Source organism: Staurois parvus, unplaced genomic scaffold, assembly GCF_062004578.1.
Source record: "Staurois parvus isolate SC_StPar_1 unplaced genomic scaffold, SC_StPar_1.0 ptg000172l, whole genome shotgun sequence".
NCBI classification, from domain to species: Eukaryota; Metazoa; Chordata; class Amphibia; order Anura; family Ranidae; genus Staurois; species Staurois parvus.
Window position 1 is genome coordinate 6,153,521 of NW_028317968.1, and position 21,302 is coordinate 6,174,822.

At 39.6% G+C, this 21,302-nt stretch overlaps 1 protein-coding gene across 2 annotated transcripts in view; it reads right to left on the reverse strand.

Annotated features, from left to right (window-relative positions):
- The window catches only part of USP32 (ubiquitin specific peptidase 32), a 287,630-nt gene that overhangs the window by 177,583 nt on the left and 88,745 nt on the right, over window positions 1–21,302 (reverse strand). For both annotated transcript variants that reach the window (XM_089676627.1, XM_089676625.1), the window contains exon 2: window positions 14,261–14,391. In XM_089676627.1, the coding sequence (XP_089532753.1) occupies window positions 14,261–14,391 (131 nt within the window). The remainder of the gene's footprint in view (window positions 1–14,260; window positions 14,392–21,302) is intronic.

A 21,302-nucleotide genomic window follows, 5' to 3' on the forward strand; every position in this document is an offset into this window, starting at 1 on the left:
ACCCGGCTGTCATGCCGAGCGCCATTACAGAAGCCGGGAAGACAGCGCGCGGCTGGATCGAGGAACAGGTAAGATCAAACAAAAACTTTTGTAAGTAAGAGCGGGTACCTGTCAAATTCAGGTACCCGCTTCCCCACCTCCCCAAAGGTCAGCAGTCATCTGTGCTGTCCGCAGTCTCTGGTCATCTCCTGTACTGTCCGCAGTCTCTGGTCATCTCCTGTACTGTCCGCAGTCTCTGGTCATCTCCTGTACTGTCCGCAGTCTCTGGTCATCTCCTGTACTATGTCTGCAGTCCATTAGTTCAGAATTTTTTATTTTCCTGTTTTCTGCCTCTAAAACCTAGGTGCGTCTTATGGTCAGGTGCGTCTTATACGGCGAAAAATACGGTAGCTCTGGTTCACATATGTGGCCATGTGAGCTGCATTTGCACGAGCATGAGAGCCCATTCATTTGAATGGACTTCTGTGGCCCATGACACGCAGGGAAGAAGTCCCTGCACTTCTGAAAACGCAGCCCGCACAGGAACCTCGGTTCCCAGTACGGTTGCGTTTTCCAGTGCAGGCCGCAGGCCATTAGAACTAATGGCACCCGCCCGCGGGTCCGCATTCCTCTGTGCGGCTGCACGGATTTTCGTGCGGATCTGCAGTGGCACCACCTGCACAGATGTGAACCTAGCCTTACATCTGTGCCCTGTGCAGGACTTACCGTGTTTACTGGCATGAGGATGCACAGGTGTTCCGTGCATCACTGTGTCAGCAGTCCCATTGCTACTCTGAATGTGACATCCATGCGTGAACACGGCCCCAAATGCACCCAGGGTGAGTTCAGGGGCACGCACCCACACAAAATGTCAGAACACTGTGACTGTCTCAATGGACATTGATGGAACTGTCCATACAGGGATACATGGAACCCCTGTGCATCCCTGTGCGGGTAAAGATGGACCTGCATAGGGCATGAATGTAATTGCTCTGTGTGAACGAGTGATTGTAAAGCTTTCGTTTTTTGTTTTTTTTTTAAATAAAATAATAAGCATGTCATATTCACCTGCTCTATGCAATGGGTTTGCATTACGCAGCCCCAATCCTCTTTTTCTGGGGTCCTCCCATAAAAAGCAGCTTTCCTTAGAGGCACTTTTGTGGGCTCATAGAAACATAGTAAAGTGATAGCAAAAAAAAAAAAATGACAAAGAGGTCCATCAAGACGCCCTGTCAGCGTCTATAGACACAGCAAGGTCGGTGCTACCACTAGGCAAATGTTTATGAATGTGAATGTTTACATGTTATGTGCAATTAAACCATTGCAACATCTAATGTTTGTGTAGTATTATGTTCAGCAGACTGTGTTCTTCTATTGTTGTGACTTAGATGGACGTTCAGAGCACATTTTATGCCCAATTCATGCAAAACTCCACGTAATCCCAAGGGGTTCACATACTTTTTCTTGCAACTGTAGCTTGTCTTGCCTAAGGAACAAAATAGTCTACAACTTGCCCCGCTCCAATAATGCACAGAGCTGGTTCGGGATCAGGCTCAGGAAAGTATAAGCGAGGTGAGAGGGGAAATCCTGCAGCACATAGAATGTATTAAGATAAAACACTTTATGACTTTAGAACTACTTTCAGTTTAACCTTCTTGTGTTGTCCCCTATGTTCAGGTCTATTCTAAGAAGGGAGGCATTCAGTATTACAAGGTTTGCAGCATCACTAAAAGATATTCTTCTAACACAGAAACACAAAAAGTTATTTATCTTGAAAGGCAAAAGAGGAAAAGAATAAAGCAATTTGTTAGTGGTGATCCTGTATCTGCACATCTGACATCTGCATTACCAGCTTACGTCTGAAATGCATTATTACTAAGATTCCATCATAAAATCCATATTTCCCACAAATCAATAGGACATCATCATTTCCAAATCAGCTAATCGTTTTAAGTAGAGAAATACCTCTTTCTTGAGTAAACACAATTCTGCTATGAGCTTGTTATGGTGGCTTACATGTCACCATTCAAGAGGAAACGACATACAGCAGAGCCATGGCAAGAGCAACAGGTAATTACAGGGGTTTCCAGTAGAACAAAATGACTACGTAGGCTGAACAAAATATAAACTCTGTATTTTCACATCTTAGAGATCACAGGGAGTCTACAGTCCCCATTCACAGCATGAATGTGCAAGCTTGACAAAGATACGTTACAAAACATTTACCTACTAATAAAATGATCTGTTTTCGAATTACTGGTATTTTTAATGGCATGCCTAAAGATAGGTTCACATTTGTGCTTTGTGATGATGGACGTAAAATAGTGCACATTCCTGCAATGCACAAAAAAAAAGAGGCATCCCTTTTGCAGGCACACAGTGGTGCCATTAATATTTAAAAATGGTACCCCAATGCACTTTGCTAATGCGTTTGTGCTTTTCTACATGTCAAAATGCATGGTAACAAAGGAACATGCGTCTCGAGTGGCACAAATCAAAAAAGGGGTCAAGCTCTTCTTTTGTGTGATTTTCACAAATAAGGCTGCCTTTGAAATTAATGGGCTGTCCTAAACACAAAGTGCAAAATCACACATGCACTGACAAACTGCCATGGGTGTGAATACATTAAATGGACTGCGATGCAATTTTTATGAAGTTATGTTGACAGTGCTGACCGCAACACGGAACATGTGCTAAAATGAGAAAAAGCAAGCACACTAGGTTCAGGAAGATTACTGAAGTCCTATGCCAAAGCCAAAGGAGGTTCAGGGAGCTGGAGGCCCCCCTTTTTAAAGTGGTATTGAACGCAAAAGCAAACATTTATTATTTTGCCATTTACCAATTCATAGATGTGTTGGCTGCATTAGTTTGCTTTTTTGGGCTCTTTTTTCACCTGGTGAAAAACCTGTTGTTTTTCAACAGAACAAGCTGTCCTGCAGATGTAGATGTTAGAGGGCTGAGACAAACCATTTAACACGACAAAGGTGATTACAATGATCAGCTTTTATGTAAAATATTTATGCCAAAAGGAAAAAAACGGTTGCCATAGCTGCTTAAAAAGTGTTAGCTGGAGTTTGGCTTCATTTTGTTAGTGTATTTAAATCTGCTAGTACATCTAACAGACTGACAGTGCTGCTGTCCAAAAGGTGTCTGTTGCTCCTTCATCCAAAGTGCAGGTACTCTAATACAGGAGGTTTGTTAGGCTCCATGTACAATGCAGCTGATAAACTCACATTTAGGAGCTGTTCAGCAATTTTTCCAGCAGCCCCTGAACACTCCCTAATGTTTTCCTATGTGTCCATGTACACTATGTCGTTTACAGTCGATTACAGGCAGTTGAGTTTACAGTCTTTTTTTTAACGCACCAAACTTGTGTTCAGGAGTAGATTTTATCAGAGTTTCAAACTCCAACCGCTTGTAAACGTGGCTAACCGTGTTTATAAGCGTTTACATTTCTTTTTTAACTCTTCCATTTCCAGATGCTGTCCAGAGCCTTTTTTTCATCATGAAAAATGCATGCAAAGCTTTTTCCCAATACTCAAATGGACCTGGTACACCATACTTTGAGGTTTCGCATGAAAGAAAATATGTTAGACACTGCTGCAATCATTTCTGCACAGAAACGAGCTGGAACACATCCAAACACCACTAAAAAAAGACAGCTAATCTCAACAAATACTATTCTCTCTTCTGCTCGCTCTATTTCTCTCAAAATGTCTGAAATAGTTAATTTTTTACTGTTTTAAGTGCATTCTGGGCATTTTGGAAGGTCCCCTAGGTCATCTTTAAAAAACGCTTCTAAACGCAAACGCACATAAACGCGGTATGCAAACGCAGCTAAACAGATGTTTTGTAACCTACGTTTTCCAGCAGTCGTTTCCATCGTTCAGGAGTGTCCAGTGTACATGGAGCCTTACTGGCCTGATCACCAGGTGAAAACAGAGGCAAAAAGCCTTACAAAGAAAACGAATGCAGTCACCACATCTAATGATTGGTAAGCTGCAACATACCACATTTTTTGTTTTGGGTTTAATACTGATTTAGGGTGACAAGAAAAAAAGGTATATCACCTTGATAAAGAGAAGCTCTGTGTCCCTGAAACATTGATTTTGATGAAATTTCCTGGATTTGAACCTAGAATGCAGGTTTCGTCTCAAAACTTGAGCACCCACGACCATACTGGAAATCAATGAGTCAGGGTGGATTAAGTTGTTGACATTGCTGTCTGCATCCCCCTCATTGGGGATTCGCTCTCACCCTCTGACCTGAGGACCACAAAGACAAAGGAAGGAGAAATCGAAAATGTGACAGTTGTCACCAGAACAGGAATAGACTGGAATCTCCCAATGCAAACCTGTTCTGGTTGTGTCTCTGGGACATAGAGAGAGGCGGAAAGGAAAGAAAAAGTAACCTAGAAGGAAAGTTCTGGTTGGGGAATCACCAGGGGCCCAGAAGAAATGTACATCAGATATAGACTGTGCAGTGATTTAAGAGCAAAGAATACAGTCAGAAATGACTGGTAAAATTCTAAAGCAAGGGTAAGGAGAGTCCTTGTAAGGATTTACTGTTTAGGAAACAGAGTGCAGATAGGGACAGTCATCTAGTGAGATTAAATTTACAGTGTAGTAAAATGCATCATAAAGTGAAAACCATCACTCACAAGTACTGACATTTCTTGCAAAATAGAGCAGTAGGTACTTTTATTTCTGAATGCCTTAAAAATTGATTGTAGAAGGAATAGATCCATACGGATAGGGGGACTTGTAACGGTGTAAATATTGCCCTTATATTTATGATGTCCATACATCTATGGTGGAGGGTCTTTAAAACTGTCAACGGGAAGGTGATTTTTAAAGACAGACATTTTGCAGATTAAACACGTTTGTGGTTGTGTATATTCCTTTTTGCACATGTGGACTCTTCTACACTGTCAAAACTAGGATAGTGCCGAATCTCATTTTTTTCAAATACTGTATTAACAGTGAAGAAAATATTTTCAATTTTACACAGCCCTTACTTAGCTCATCAGGATTTTATGAAATATAATAGGAGCAGGGAATACTTCATAGTCTTGGCTACTCGTAGAAGTAAAGGCAACGTTACCAATATTTTATCTCTTTTTTTTTTTTTTTTTTTTTTTTTTTTAAGAGTTCGTTCACATTTATTTATTTCAGGTACTTTTATAGCGCCATCAATTTACGCAGCGCTTTACTTATATATTGTACGTTCACATCAGTCCCTAACCCTCAAGGGGCGTACAATCTAAGAAACATTAGCATGCTGCACTGAAGCTGGTGAGTGCTGGAAGGAACAGTGCCGATGTATCGACCATAAGTGACATTTCAGTTAGGCTCCATGCACACATGGCGTTTTGATAATGTTGGTAACGTTAGCTGTGTAAAGTCATGTTAAAACCGTAAATTTTTCAGCGTATTTACATTACCGTTTAGCCACGTTTGCGGTTTTTAGTGGTTTTTCTTACCACAAAAAAATTAGGGGGGGGGGGGTTTAAAAAAAAAAGTCCAAAAATGACGGTTTGTGGCATTTTACCGCATTTTGCCACTTTTTTAGAGTTAGAACGTTTTTACAGCTTAAAAAAAACTCTAGAAACCTACTAGTCCTGGGTTGTTTTCCCAGCTAAAAAACGTTGATTTCAGTCTATATGTGCATGGACATATAGGATAACATGCTAGGGGGTTTACTGGCTGTAGAAAAAAAAAAGTCAAAAGCCAAAAGCAGCCGCTGTTAAAAACGTCCTGTAATGAGAGAAATTTGCAGGCTGCCATTGCTGACTTCTCCATCTTCATCAGAAAAAGTTGCCTGGCTATCACACCTTTGCAAATCCAAGTGGGCTTTCAAGTGTTTTGGACTGAGGAGTGGCTTCTGTCTAGCCACTCTGCCATTAAGCTCAGATCGGTGGAAAGCTGCAGTAATAGTTGTCCATCTGGAACTTCGTCCCATCTCCACAGAGTATCTCTGGAGCTCAGTCAGAGTGACCATCGGGTTCTTGGTCACCTCTCTTACCAATGACCTTCTCCCTCGAATGCTCAGTCTGGCTGGGCGACCAGCTCCTGGAAGAGTCCTGTTTGTGCCAAACTTCTTCCATTTGAGAATTATGGAGGCCACTGTGCTCTTGGGAACCTTCAGTGCTGCAAAAACTCTTTTGTAGGCTTTTCCAGATCTGTGCCTTGCAATAATCCTGTCTCTGAGCTACACAAGCAGTTCCTTTGACCTCATGGCTTTTGCTCTGCTACAGTAAGCATGGTCAGCTGTGAGTCCTTTTATAGAGAGATGTGTGGCTTTCCAAATCATGTCCAATCAATTTAGTTCACCACAGGTGGAATCCAATTGAGGTGTTGAAACGTCTCAGCAATGATCAAGAGAAATTGGAAGCACCTAAACTAAATTTCAAGTGTTGTTGCAAAGGGTCTGAATGTGATGGATATGGTAAAATGCCTATTTCGTTTCCTATTGAATATATACATATTTCTATAAATTTTATAAATATTTACTTTTATACTTTAATATATATGTTGTGTGAATATTTTCTGCCTGCTGGGCTTTGTGGTACTTTAAGAAATCCTTGCTTGGGAGGTGTCTGCTCACATGCAGGACCCCCTCCCATCCTGCCAACTTGAGACAAAATAATGTTTTTCTTTCTATAGATAAGACCTGGAAGAAGATCACACCTATACCATGACAGAGATTGTTTTCCTGTGGAAATGACCAATCAAAGACTAATATAATGCTTATGCTGTGCTCACATGACTCTTGCATCATTTTGCATATATAAGCTCACTTTCTCATTTTAATAAACTAGAAGTGTTCATAGACTGAACTTGTGTGTCAGCGTGAGTCTCTTCCAGTGTGCGCACATTCCAAAGCTAGCTAGCAAAGTTTAATTAGGACAGGAGCAGATAACCAACAGACATTTTTAGTCCTCTTCTAAATCATGAATACTTATGCCAATGTGATATTTCAGTTTTTCCATTTTTCATACATTTGCAAATATTTCTAAAATTCTGTTTTCACTTTGTCATTATGGGGTACTGAGTGTAGATTCATGAGAAAAAAATGAATTTAAACAACTGTAGTATCAGGTTGCAACACAACAAAATTTAAAAAAGTGAAGGGGGTCTGAATACTATATGAATGCACTATATGTTAGTAGAAGGTTTCGGCCAAATCTCCATAGCCTTCTTGGCTATACTGTCCCAAAACCAAACAATTTTTAATAAGCAAAATCATTGTATTTTTATCATCATATGTCAAGAGGGGAAAAAGAAGAGAAAAACATATTTCACTAGGCTTGCATCTAAAATAATGAGGTGTGACTTAGGACTGTACTAGTGCCAGTATCCCTAAGAGTCATATCAATTCCGTATATCAAAAAACATATAAATAGCTTCCATAAAACTTACAAGTTATATTTGTATATTGGTAAAAACATCAAATAAGACTCTGTTATAATCATAACATTGATCATCTCTCATGGACACCACTTTCAATGTCAATTTAAATGTAGTTTTGTTCGTGAAGATGTCCATGCAGTATGTTCAACACATTTCACACAGATCTTCATCAGGGGCCAGAGCACAGCTGAGGCATCGTCTGAGGGAGTTAATAACAGCCATATACAGATAAAATATTCCAGCCTGTGAATCATGGGAACAGCTGAACAACTGCGTAAGAATGGAAATGCATACAAGAGCATATACAACATAGTGATGGCTTGCAAAATCAGGAGTCCTGACCAGCCGCAACAGCCCGGCTACTCTGCCCCTTATGGAAATCTATTTGAAATGTATTAGGCATGCATATGACTACATTTAAAGTGACAATTAAAGTTCATTACTAATGTGGTATCTATGAAAGATGAGCAATGTTACTGTTATAACAACTAGTCTTTTATTTGATACTTTTATCTATGTACAAAAAATGTTTTAATTTTTATGGAAGATATTTATGAGGTTTTTTTATATAGTGCCTAAAAATCCCAGAAACCCTTGATACACTGTACTGATATTTCACTAGGCAATAATAGCATTAATATCAAGCAGCATATATCTTATAGTACAAAAATGAGGCTAAAAAATAACCATCCTTACTGCTAATTCACTTCAACTCCCCACTATGCGGAAGGACTTATGACAAAAATCATATTCAATGTGCTTGTGAGATAAATGAATTCAATTAAAACATTTATAGAAACATAAAGAAAGCTTTTGCAAAACTCCACAGAGGATATACCACATGAATTTCTATTTATTTGAGCAATATCTTGGCTGGTCTGTAGGGAATATAGAAAAACTCCAGGGAAAAATGATCAAAATGTTTGTTTTAAATAGTTAGGGAAGTAAATAATTCAATGCACAACATAATAGCCTAAGAAGCAATTTAAAAAATGATAAATTTCATTATAGGAGCGCCCACCCATAGATATGAAAAAAAAGGTACATAGCAAAACACCACGGCACAATTTATATGTAAACACACCGAAACTAATATTGAAGTCATGCTATAAACATAACTAGAATATAAAAATGGAGATATAAAAATGAGAATTATATGCTAAAACTAAACAAATATGTATTGCAACATGATAAATTCAATAAAGTGGTGTTGGCTTTTAACCAGTTTGCTTCGTAACATCAAATAAAGAACCTGTAATAAGTGCACTGCCAGTCACTTTACTCATTTCCTGCAAGCAAACCTCAGCTAAAGCAGCCCATAGATTTTGCAATTTTCTTTCCTTCCACCACGGGTCAACATTCAGTGTTGATGGAGGAATCCCTCCCAAAGCAATATTTTGCCAGCAGGGAGCCTTTCCCACCAGCAGAACACAATGATCACAACTGGCGGGGATAGCCATCAGTAGTATAAAAAAAATCCAGCAGGATGGTTGTACTGGCGTTGATCCCTGGATTGACTTCAGTACAACCAGCCTGCCCATAGATGATTAGAACCGCAACTGGTCCCTGCTAAGATTTGATCCATCTATGGCTGGCTTAAGTCAGACAGATATCCTTGTTGTCACCCTTGTGTCAGCTTTGAAACATGGTGCCATCATTTTAGGCTGGGCTTTCACTGCTGTCACTTGCTGTTTCAATTGAAGGAAGATCACACATTTTCCTTGTCCACCCCCACCCAGTATGCCAAGCCTAGCCAAAACCATCCACACCGATTACCAAAAGGAACCATGGGCAAGCAGACCACAGCAGGCCATACATGGGTCGAACTCCAAAATATTTTTCACCATTGTTCTGTAATCTGATGGTGCCACCAATGATTTTGAAAATCGGTCGTTTTTCACGCATTTTCCAACATGCGGATAAACGAAATGGGGAGGAACCACGAAAATCAGACGGTGCCATTGCCCCACTAACAGAGCGGAAATCGGTTGATTATTCTTAGGTCCGATTTTCGAGCCAAAAATTGTTCGGAAATCCACCCATGTATGGCTGTCCTAACAGAGCTCTAGGAAATGTCCTTGTGCTACCTATTCCTGCCCAGCATTAGCTTCAGAAATGAGGTTTACAGTCACTTCCATAAATACACTTGTTCTGCCTTTAGTTGTACTTTAAGGAGCCTAAGAGCCCATTCATTTGAATGGAGTCCCGTGCCCAAGACACGCAGGGAAGAAGTCCCTGCACTTCTTTGGAAAACGCAGCCCACACGGGAACCTCAGTTCCCAGTATGGTTACGTTTTCCAGTACGGGCGGCGTGCCGTTAAACCTAATGGCACCCACCCATGGGTCCACATTTCTCTATGTGGGTGGTGCGGCTGCACGGATTTTCGTGCGGATCTGCAGCGGTACCACCCACACAGATGTGAACCTAAGGTAAGAGCTGATTCACATGTGTGGTGCAGATTGAATTTCAGGTTTCACAGCTAACTGATACAGTAGTTGTTCAGTAAATGTACCATTTTAAGTAAAAAAATACGCTCATTTTGAAATTAAAGGGAGCAACACGTCTAAAAAAAGTTGGGTCAGGGCCATGTTTACTACGGTGTAGCACCTCCTATTTTTTTAACCACTTCAATACTGGGGAACTTTTACCCCCTTCCTGCCCAGGCCAATTTTCAGCACTGTTGCACTTTGAATGACAACTGTGTGGTCATGCAACACTGTGATAAAAAATAACATTATCATTTTTTTCACAAAAATTGAGATTGCTTTTGGTGGTATTTAATCACCACCAGATTTTTTAATTTTGTGCTAAATAAACGGAAAAAAAAAAAATTGGGGGAACAAATGTGTTTTTCTGTTATAACATTTTGCAAATAAATAATTGTTCTTCATAAATTTAGCCCAAAACGTATACGGCTACATTTATTTGGTGAAAATGACCCAAATAATTATTTGTTATTTAGTCTGTAGGAAAGTTATAGCGTCCACAAACTATGGTATATATCTGAAAATTGATCAATCCTGATGTACTGGCGGCCTATCATTTCTTGAGGCTTAAAAATCTCAGGACAGTACAGATATCCCACAAATGACTCCTTTTTTGGAAAGTAGACAGTCCAATGTATTTAGTAAGAGGCATGGCAAGTTTTTTTAAATTGTAATTTTTTGATCATAATTTTTTGGAAAATGAAGAAATTGAAAAAAAGTTTCACAAATGTTTTATTTTATTTTTTTTTACATACTGTCACTAGTGCAGTACAGCGTCATCATATAACTGGTGTGGCAGTGATCAGGAACACTGGTGATACTACGGAAAAATATACATTTTTCTTAAATTTTTTTATTTACTTTTATTACATTTCTTTTTTTATGATTTAAAAAAAAAAAAAAAAAAAAAAAAAAAAACACGCTGTGACCAGAGTAATATAATGTTACCATAGTAACATTGTTCTACTCTGGGGAAGTGATCAGGATATTTTTTTTCCTTTTACACATTTTGATTGCTTATAGCAGTGAAATTCATTGCTATAAGCAAGCATTTTACTGATTGAAATTGATTCAGTTTGTTTTGTTTGTCTGTACCATGTGATCACTGTGACCAATCACAGTTAACAACACAACTATATCAATGAACGGCATGAATCAAAGCCATTCATTGTTTATGATTGTCATGTGATCTGCTGTGATTGGTCACAGCGATTACATGGTACTGGCAGTGGGCCAGTACACGGATTAGTAATTTGCTGTGTCTTGTGGACACAGCTAGTGACAGATTGTGCCAACACGACCTTCAACTTGCTATAGGCCAGGCGAGAACCAGTTATAAACACTTTGTTAATGTCGGGGAACTGAGGAGACCAGTTGCTGGAGTTTTGGAGAGGAATGTCATCCCTTTCTTGCCTGATATAGGATTCTAACTGCTCAACAGTCCTGGGCGTTCTTTGAAAATATTTGGCAAATCTTGAAACAAATATGACAAATCGGTGAGTGGTCTGGAGTGCAGGTGGGCTAGCTAAGCACCCGGACTCTTCTACTATGAAGCCATGCTGTTGTCACAGATGCAGTACGAGGTTTAGCACTGTCCTGCTGAAATATGTAAGGTCTTCCCTGAAAAAGACGTCTGGATGGGAGCATATGCTGCTCTAAAACCTGGATATATCTTTCAGCATTGATAGTGCCTTTCCGGATGTGCAAACTGCCCATTTTATACGCACTAATGCACCCCCGTAAGAGATGCAGGCTTTCCAACTAAGCGCTGATAACAAGCTGGGAGGTCACTCTCCTCGCAGGACGCGCCACCCATGCTTGCCAAAAAGAATGTCACATTTTGATTCGTCTGACCACAGAACAATTTTCCACTTTGCAAAAGATAATTTTAAATGAAATTTGGCCTAGAGAAGATGGCGGAGTTTCTGGATAATGTCCAGATATGGCTTCTTTGCATGATAAAACTTTACCTTGCATTTCTGGATGACACGGCGATCTGTGTTCATGGTCAGTGATTTCTAGAAGTATTCCTGAGCCCATGCAGTATTGTCCATCACAGAATCATGCCTGCTTTAATACAGTCCTGTCTGAGAGCCCAAAAATCACGGGCATCCAAAATTGTGTTTCGGCCATGTCCCTTGCACATAGAGGTTTGATGATATTATGTACTATAGATGATATATTTAAAGTCTTTGCAATTTTATTTTATAGAACATTACTTTGAAATTGTTCAACACCCTCTACCCATCCTTACTTCTGAGACACTATTCTGAAGCTCTTTTTTTTACCCCAGTCCAGGGTGGATTTGATTTAAATCAAACTGATTTAAATTACGATTTAAATCACTAGTCAGTAAGGCTTGATTTAAATCCTAGTTTTCTACATAAAGACTAATTCTTGCTGGTATAACTTTAATATGCAAATAGATGAAGATTTTTAGAATAACAACTTTTCATATTAGTTTTTTTATCCCCAGTTTAATATATTTGGACAACTTTTCTGTTGTATTTAGGAAGGAGAAAAATAATCATTACCTTAATAATAACAATTTAAATAGATTTACTCAACTGAAACAATAACATTACAGCATATGTTATTTGCTTAAACAAACATCCATGTTTGATAACTAATTTGGCTAAACAAAATATATATAATATTAAGAAACTTAGACTGTCAGCCCCTTCCTCCTCACACTTAGTTTCACTTTCTTCTTGTGCAGATCTATTCCACTCCAAACAATCAGAAAAATATTTTTTTGTTTCTATTCTATTCACTGAACTTCTTGAAACTTAGCACTGGAGGGGTTGATTCTGTATTCATAGGTTTGTAGAAGTTAGGATTAAGGTCTTTTTCTTAACTCTGTTCATGTTATAACATTTTTGCTGTGAAGAAGAGGCATGTGATCTCCGCTGAGTCAAATTCAGTTTTGAGAACTGCAAAAGTAAACCAAGCATCTGTGATAATATCTTGTAGGCAGAGAAACTGCCCAATAATCTTACAAAAACCTCTGGAAGAGCATGACCTTGTGAATGGATTTATGGAATTTATTTACCAAAAAAATTAAACATATACAGCCTTATTCTACATAATTAAAAAACTAATCTTTATTTCATGATGGAATGACCTTTGGATGGTAATATATTTTCCTCAAAAAGCATTTTAATTAAAAAAATCTGATTTAAATAAAAAAAATCCAATTTTTTTGATTTTTAAAAAAAAATCATTGATTTTTATCCACCCTGCCCCAGTCACATTACTGACCTGTGGCCAATTACCAATAATTTGTTGCAAATGTTCTTCCAGCTCTTCTTTAGCTTTTTGTTGACCTCTGCCAACATGTTTCTGCCATCAATATAAAACGGTCCTTATTTTTTTTCCTCCAAGGTCTCAAACACTAAACCATGTAAATACTCCTTCAAAAATGTGTTCAGTCCAATGGTGTATCATCCTAAAAATTCCACCACCATAAGAATCTTCAACATATCCCAGTGTTCTCTTCACCGCATTTAGGAAAGACACTTACCAAAAGTGCATGCCTATCTTGTTATAGAATAGGCAAACACAGCTTGTGGAGGCTCCAAGCAGATGGGAATTGCACTTGCTCCAAATTCAGGATAGTACTCCTCCACCTTCCACTTAGTAATCCCAGGATGAGCATACAAAAGCCAAAAAGAAGCTCACATAGTATGATAATATTCAAATACATTTGTGAAGCAACACTAAAAACATAGTCAAAAAGGCTCAAAAGACCAAGCCAAAAAACTAGAGGACAAATGTGTAGCTGTATTGCTGGATCAGTAGTTTAGCAGAGCCCGGTAAAATCTTTCAGCCATCAGCCACTGGGTTCCTCACCACCCCCAGCTAAATAAGAGCTGAACATTGTAAACACCCCTGTCAGTTATAAATGGTTTGCCTCGGCACTAACTGCTACATTTACAGGACAACTTGTTCTGTTGAAAAACAACCGACTTCCTGTCTGGATCACCAGGTGAAAATAAAAAGAAATAATGCCTAAAATAAGAAAAATGAATGCAGCCATCACATCTGAGAAATGGTAAGCTGCATAAATGTCTGCTTTTGGGTTTAATACCACTTTAAATAACACATTATGCACCTTGTGAAGGGGTGAGAAGAAGGGTATCAAGCACACATTGAATAGCTAAGGAAATCAAGTTTGCCCAAAACATAAGATAATTATAAGTTAATTAACAATAAAACATCTAATCCCATTTTTATAACTGCCTGCACACGGGTACTGCTACACATTATTGTATGGCTAAACAGCAAACAGTTGTCATGTTTTACAGTAAGCTTTCAGCAAGTAATTGAAAGAATTTATATTCATCTGACGCTAGAAACACGAGCATAAAGAAATGTCTTACCTCTGCAACTTTTGGAGGAACTCCATCTCCTAACACTTCCCTGATGAAGCATTGCTGACTCATGTAATAAGAAGGACCTCCACATGTCCGTTTGAAAGCATCTTTCAGCCTTTTCAATTCCACATCAGTCACTGCATTTAAATGGAAAAAAGTCAGTGAAAACGATCATATATTATTTTTTATTTTATGTTACAATTTAAAGCAGAACTTAACTGTGTTTGAGCACCCCAAAAAGAAAACATTATTCAATTCATTTTTAATATTCAAAGCAAACTCCCCCATCCACCCATGTCTCCACATTTTTTTGTTGAGAAAATCACTTTGAAAAACACCCCCTAGCATTTCTAGCTGTGGCCATCTTGAGTAAGGGCAGATGATTCAAGTAGCATTTACTTCCTGGAATCCGCCTGCCCTCATCTCAGGCATGCAGGCAGGAGGTGGTGTTAGCTGAAAAAGCCCCTCCTTCCAATAAAAAAAAATGCCCATGAAGACTCCTGGGATGTAGGACATTATTTTGGTCTAGGCCAGAAACCAGGAAGCAACTAAAGAAATATGAAAAATGTTTAAAACAAGTAGATATGATATACTTTCCTATCTATTTAGTAATGCTAGTAGCATAAGGATTACAAATAGTTAATTTTGATTGACAGAGTTTATGCCACTTTAAGCATTTACCATTTTAAAGATCTTTAAATAGAAGCATATAGGGTAGACAATACAGGCCGAGAAGGAATGCAGATTCCTCCATCCACGCAAACAAGGTAGGTAGGTAGGTAGGTGGGTGGGTGGGGGAATCCCCCCTCCCCCCAGAGTGGGACACTGTATTCTAACAGCAGGACCTGGGACTGTCAGGATACACTGATCAGCAGCTGCAGCCACTGGGCCCTCACCGTCCTTACATACAATGCAGGTCGCGGATTGTATGCAACCATATCAGGAAGCCTGCAACCAGCAGAGCAGGGAAGAGAAGCAGCGTTGGGGGTTGGTCAGTCTATGCATCAAGGTAAAAAACCTCTATGTAGCATCCCCCCCAATACTCACCTAAGCCCGCTCTTGATACAGCAATGTGCATTGGAGTCTCGGCTATCCCGGGACTCCCTCTCCTCAACTGGCTGTCAATCACAGCCAGTGAGCCAATAGAAGAGAGAGGGGGCGGGGCCGAGTCACAGCTCCGTGTGTGACTGGACACACAGAACAGCAGCTGGAGAGTGTGCATGCTCAGTTGCCCCATAGCAAGCTGCTTGCTATGGGGGCAACCAACAGGAGGGAGGGCCAGGTAAACCTGCGGAGGACCTGAGGAGAGGAGGATCCGGCTGCTCTGTGCAAAACCATTACACAGAGCAGGTAAGTCTAGACGTGTTTATTTTATTAAAATTTTTTTTTTAACTTAAGCCTTTAGAATCACTTTAATCAATATGGAGCTCTTGACCAAAATCCTACACTAGAAAGAAGTGTCATATGTATGAACAGACCAAAGAAACAGATTACAACCACACCAACAACTAAGGTAAAAAAAGATTAAAATGTAGTTTTTAAAATAATCAAGCATTGCATTTAGAGAAAATAACTACCCAGAAGCCACTGGAAGAAAATAATACCAATGCAGGGCCACTGGAGCAATGGATAATGTGTCTGACTATGGTTCAGAAGACTGTAGGTTCATCAAATGGGCTGTGATCATATAGTGGTTAGTACTCTACGTTGTGGCTGCAGAAACTCTGGTTTATGGCAGCTTTACCAACTCATTCAGTGGCACAGCATGTAAAGTCACAGATCTGCAAACGATAGGTTGTGAGTTCAAATCTAGGAGGCAGCCTACAACCTCAGGCCCCTTTCACACCAACCCCTGAAAAACTGACAGGCGGACCAGATCGGACCATCCATAGCTCTCTATGGAGTGGCGAGTGTCAGCGGACACGTGTTGCCTGACACCCGCCGGCATTTGAGCCAAAACACTAAAAACAGAAAACCGTTCCCCATCCGGCGGATCGGATGAAAGTCAGGTGGAAACGGACAGGTGGTCTGTTTCCATCCGACAGCCCCATAGAAAGCAGCAGAGCAGACGCACACCTGTCATCTGCTTGCTCAGCGAGGACCAGCGGAGAGATCCCCTTCTAAGCAAGCAGATCCACTGATGGGTCCGCCCCGTCTGAAAGGGGCCTTAAATGCAAAATACCAAAAGATCTGCTGCCAAATGGTGATTGGTAATAGACCACAAAATCCTTTCCACACTTTAACTTATTACATCCATCAACTGCCAAAAAGCTGCAGTTTAGTGGAAGAACACACGCTAAAGGTTTGATGAACTGGGCAAATGTTATAGGGCATATGCCCCTACTCTACTATGTACAATACGGCAAAACTATTGCGGAGGTTAGAACCCCTCATCAACTACAGTAAATCTCCCAAAAGAAATCAGCGAATGTTCATAACCCAGCAACCTGGTCTAATATACCAGTGCATTTCAACTGACAGTGGCTTTGTATGCTGTACTTATCTGCCAACCCTACCTCTCCAACCCATGTACCTTCTGCACTCTATCTTAATGCTGTGGCTGATATATTCTGGTCTTCTTCTGGTTTCAACATCATCAGCCATCTTGAATGGCTGCTATGGAATACACATGGGAGTGGATTCATACCTGCACCCATCACATGCCAACATTGTACACTGAGCTGTCCATGTGCGGCTTAGTATATAATCCTTAGGGCTCATGTACACAGGATGTTTGGAGAACACTTCTGAACGCTGGAAATTGACAGCAGGAAAATGCAGGTTAAAAAAAAGTTTGTTTTGCCGTGTTTGCATAACGCATTTAGCCGCGTTTGCATTCAGAAGTGTTTTTTAAAGATAAGCACAGGAGAGTCTCCCAAATGCCCAGAATGCACTGAAAAGTGGTAAATTATTAACTATTCAGACTGTTTCAGAGAAATACAGAGAGTAGAAGCAGAGACAGAAGTATGTGTTGACATTAGCTTAGGTGTGAGTTGCTCATTAACATTTCTTTTGTTTCCAAGGGTGGGGAGGTGTCTGGTGGAGTGAATCATTAAGGTTACCTGGCAGGGGGTCTTCATAAGGAATTTGAGGTGTGAATGGTCATTAACATTTCTTTTGTTTCCAAGGGTGGGAAAGGTGTCTGGTGGAGGGAGTCATTAAGGTCACCTGGCAGGGGGTTATGAGGAATTTGAGATGTGAATGGGCATTAACATATCTTTTGTTTCCAAGGGTGGGAAAGGTGTCTGGTTGTCTGGTGGAGTGAGTCATTAAGGCCACCTGGCAGGGGGTCTTCATGAGGAATTGTGAATGGGCATTAACATATCTTTTGATTCCAAGGGTGGGAGAGGTCTGAGGTGTGAATCGGTCATTACAATGTGTGACAAGCTTGGTAGGAACATCCTGTGTTCAGTGTTTTGTCCATCTGAGCACCTTGAAAACTCTTTGCATGCATGTTTCATGATGAAAAAAGGCTCTGGACAGCATTGGGAACTGGAAGAGTTAAAAAAATTTAAACGCAAACGCTTATTGCCGCGTTTAGTGTTTGAAACGCTGCTAGAATCGACGTCTGAACACAAGTTTGTTGCGTTAAAAAAAAAAAACGACTGTAAACTCAACTGCTTGTAAACGAAGATGTGTACATGGACACATAGGAAAACATTAGGGAGAGTTCAGGGGCTGCTGAAAAAATAACACTGAACACCTCCTAAATGTGAGTTTGCCAGCTGCAGTGTACATGAGCCCTAAGAAACTAGCTAGCAGACAGGTAAGAAGCTTTCATTGCAGATAGGGGCACACAGTTACTTCTGCAATAAAGGCCTACCTGCCAGGATTTTTATACACCAGTTCTGCTTTTAACTCAAAGGAAAAACAGAAGGAAGAGGACTCTGATGTCACAAGACTGGACCAAAGACATCTAGCTTTGTTTAAAGGTGGGGGAACAAGCGTAGTAGGGTTTTTCCTTTAAATCAAGTCATGTGATAATCAGGTTTTTCAGGAAACAAGGAAGAGGTGATGCTCATGGGTCTACCAATATTGCAATTTGTGTTTGGTTTGATGTCCAGAAAGACAATATCATAGACAGGCTCTATTTCCTGCTATAGACCAACAATTATGCAAAGTGCTGCTTTACTTTCTGAAAATACGTGAAATAATAAAAGGCAGATAGATAATTTTGCATAATCATTTATCCATTTTGCTTGGTTTTGTTTTTGTTTTAAAGCAACTAGTGATTACCAAATACCAATTTGTTTGCAATCTAATTCTAAACACCATTTTACTGCTACAGTCCATAGTGACATCTCTTGGTCCTCTACGTAAATCCAGATCAGCACGTTGTTAGAAGTCAAATACGCTTAACCACTCCATAGGTAGTCCCTTGAAAGGCCTACAGGAAAATCTGCGCAAGGATAAATCATCAATCACAAAATATGATTCCAATAAAGCAACACCAGTCTATTTCCAGGAGACTGCTCTCCAAGGCAATGAATTCGAGAACTATAAATAAACGTGTAAGCAGCGAGCAGCTTTATCCAAATGAGTTTCGCAGAGGAAAATACATCACATTCAGCAGTAAGAAAAGCAAAGCCTGTATTTATGGAAACAACACACGTTCTATAGGTGGCCATACAACAGCCAACAGGAAGAGACTAAAAAAATGAAATATGTGAAAGACACTCTGTATGAACAGAGCCAAGAAAAGAGAGATGTCATGCAAATGAGGGGAAGTGATACTACAAAGCACCTAAAATTCTGGTACAGGAATACTAAAAATCATTATTATAGTAAATGTTAGGCCCCTTCCACATGGGGCGGACTCCGTTGATGGCCACTTGCTCAGCAGGGGGGATCTGTCCACTGATAACCGCTGAGCAGGCATCCGGATGGCTATTCCATGTCCACTCTACTTATGCAGAGCAGACACGGCCCACTCTCCTCTATGGACAGTCTGATGTAAACATACCGCCTGTTCATTTACACCTGGACTTGCATTCGATCCGTTCCGCCAGACGCAGGGTGGATAAAAATCAATTAAAAAAAAATATCGGATTTTTTTTATTTAAATCGGATTTTTTTGAATAAAATGCTTTTTGAAGAAAATATATTACCATCCAAAGGTTATTCCATCATGAAATAAAGATTAGTTTTTTAATTATGTAGAATAAGGCTGTATATGTTTAATTACTTTGGTAAATAAATTCCATTAATCCATTCACAAGGTCATGCTCTTCCAGAGGTTTTTGTAAGATTATTGGGCAGTTTCTCTGCCTACAAGATATTATCACAGATGCTTGGTTTACTTTTGCAGTTCTCAAAACTGAATTTGACTCAGCGGAGATCACATGCCTCTTCTTCACAGCAAAAATGTTATAACATGAACAGAGTTAAGAAAAAGACCTTAATCCTAACTTCTACAAACCTATGAATACAGAATCAACCCCTCCAGTGCTAAGTTTCAAGAAGTTCAGTGAATAGAATAGAAACAATATTTTTCTGATTGTTTGGAGTAGAATAGATCTGCACAAGAAGAAAGTGAAACTAAGTGTGAGGAGGAAGGGGCTGACAGTCTACGTTTCTTAAAATATATAGATTTTGTTTAGCCAAATTAGTTAAACATGGATGTTTAAGGAAATAATATATGCTGTAATGTTATTGTTTCAGTTGAATAAATCTATTTAAATTGTTATTATTAAGGTAATGATTATTGTTCTCCTTCCTAAGTACAACAGAAAAGTTGTTCAAATATGAATGATTAACCTATTAAACTGGGGATAAAAAAAACTAATATGAAAAGTTGTTATTCTAAAAATCTTCATCTACTTGCATATTAAAGTTATACCAGCAAGAATTAGTCTTTATGTAGAAAACTAGGATTTAAATCAAGCCTTACTGACTAGTGATTTAAATCGTGATTTAAATCAAATCCACCCTGGCCAGACGGATGAAGAATGGATCCCCATCCGTCTGTTTTTAGTGGATTGGAAAGGATCAGATGTAAATGGACACTCGCCATTTGTAATATAAAGAAAATAGTGCAGCGCTGTAATATAAACGTGTATAGGATGAGTCAAACAATATTGTAATATAAGCACATATATAAGGTAAGCCTCCACCCTATGACTAAGTGCTTTGCACGAAACGCGTCAGAGTAAGGGGCCACAACATCCTGACGTCCTGCCGCCTTTGATGGCCATCTTCACACACATGGTCAGTTTTTGGTTTTATTCTTTCCCTGTATGTTTTGCACCTTTGTTGGAATAAATTACCCTTTTGAATGCAGTATCACGCTATGTGGCATTATTCTTTGGCTTTCTGCGAGTCTCATCATTTGCAGAGGACAGTTTAGAAGTGTCCTGAGACTGTGATACCATTGGAAGGGCCCTTAAAGACACAGGCGCGGGAACCTGATCATACCTGGAAGTGATTGTCCTGGCTGACCTGATGAGAAGATTATGATCTCAAATGCGTTACGATAGCGCACGTCTGGTGAGTGCGCAATTCACTTATCTTTTCATCACACCATCGATTATAAGGAACTGCATTCCTCGAATTAAGATCCGTTAGAACTTGCTAGTCTACAATTTGAATTTATTCTTATTGATTTATCCTTTACCACTCACTTGTGGTAACATACCATCGTTTGCACCCAACTTTGTGCTTATTTTACAATATTGTTTGACTCATCATCCTATACACGTTTATATTACAGCGCTGCACTATTTTCTTTATGTTATCAATTTTAAGGTTTTTATGGTGCCTTTAGGTGCCCTAGCTGCTGTCACTTTACAATAGCGCTCGCATACTCCTATTCTGACTCGCCATTTGTAGTTTAAGTACATATTGGATTTCTGATGTGCTTCTGCTAACGTTTACAAATCAGTAAACAGCAAGAGAATACCATTCACCAATAGCAAATGGGGAAGAGTTTAAAGTCTGAATAAATGTCCATTTATACCCCAAGTCCATTTACACCCCTCACTCCATAGGGTAGACTGGAAAATCTGATCGGATCCGCCTGAAAAACAGACACGCAGATCCAATCAGTCTG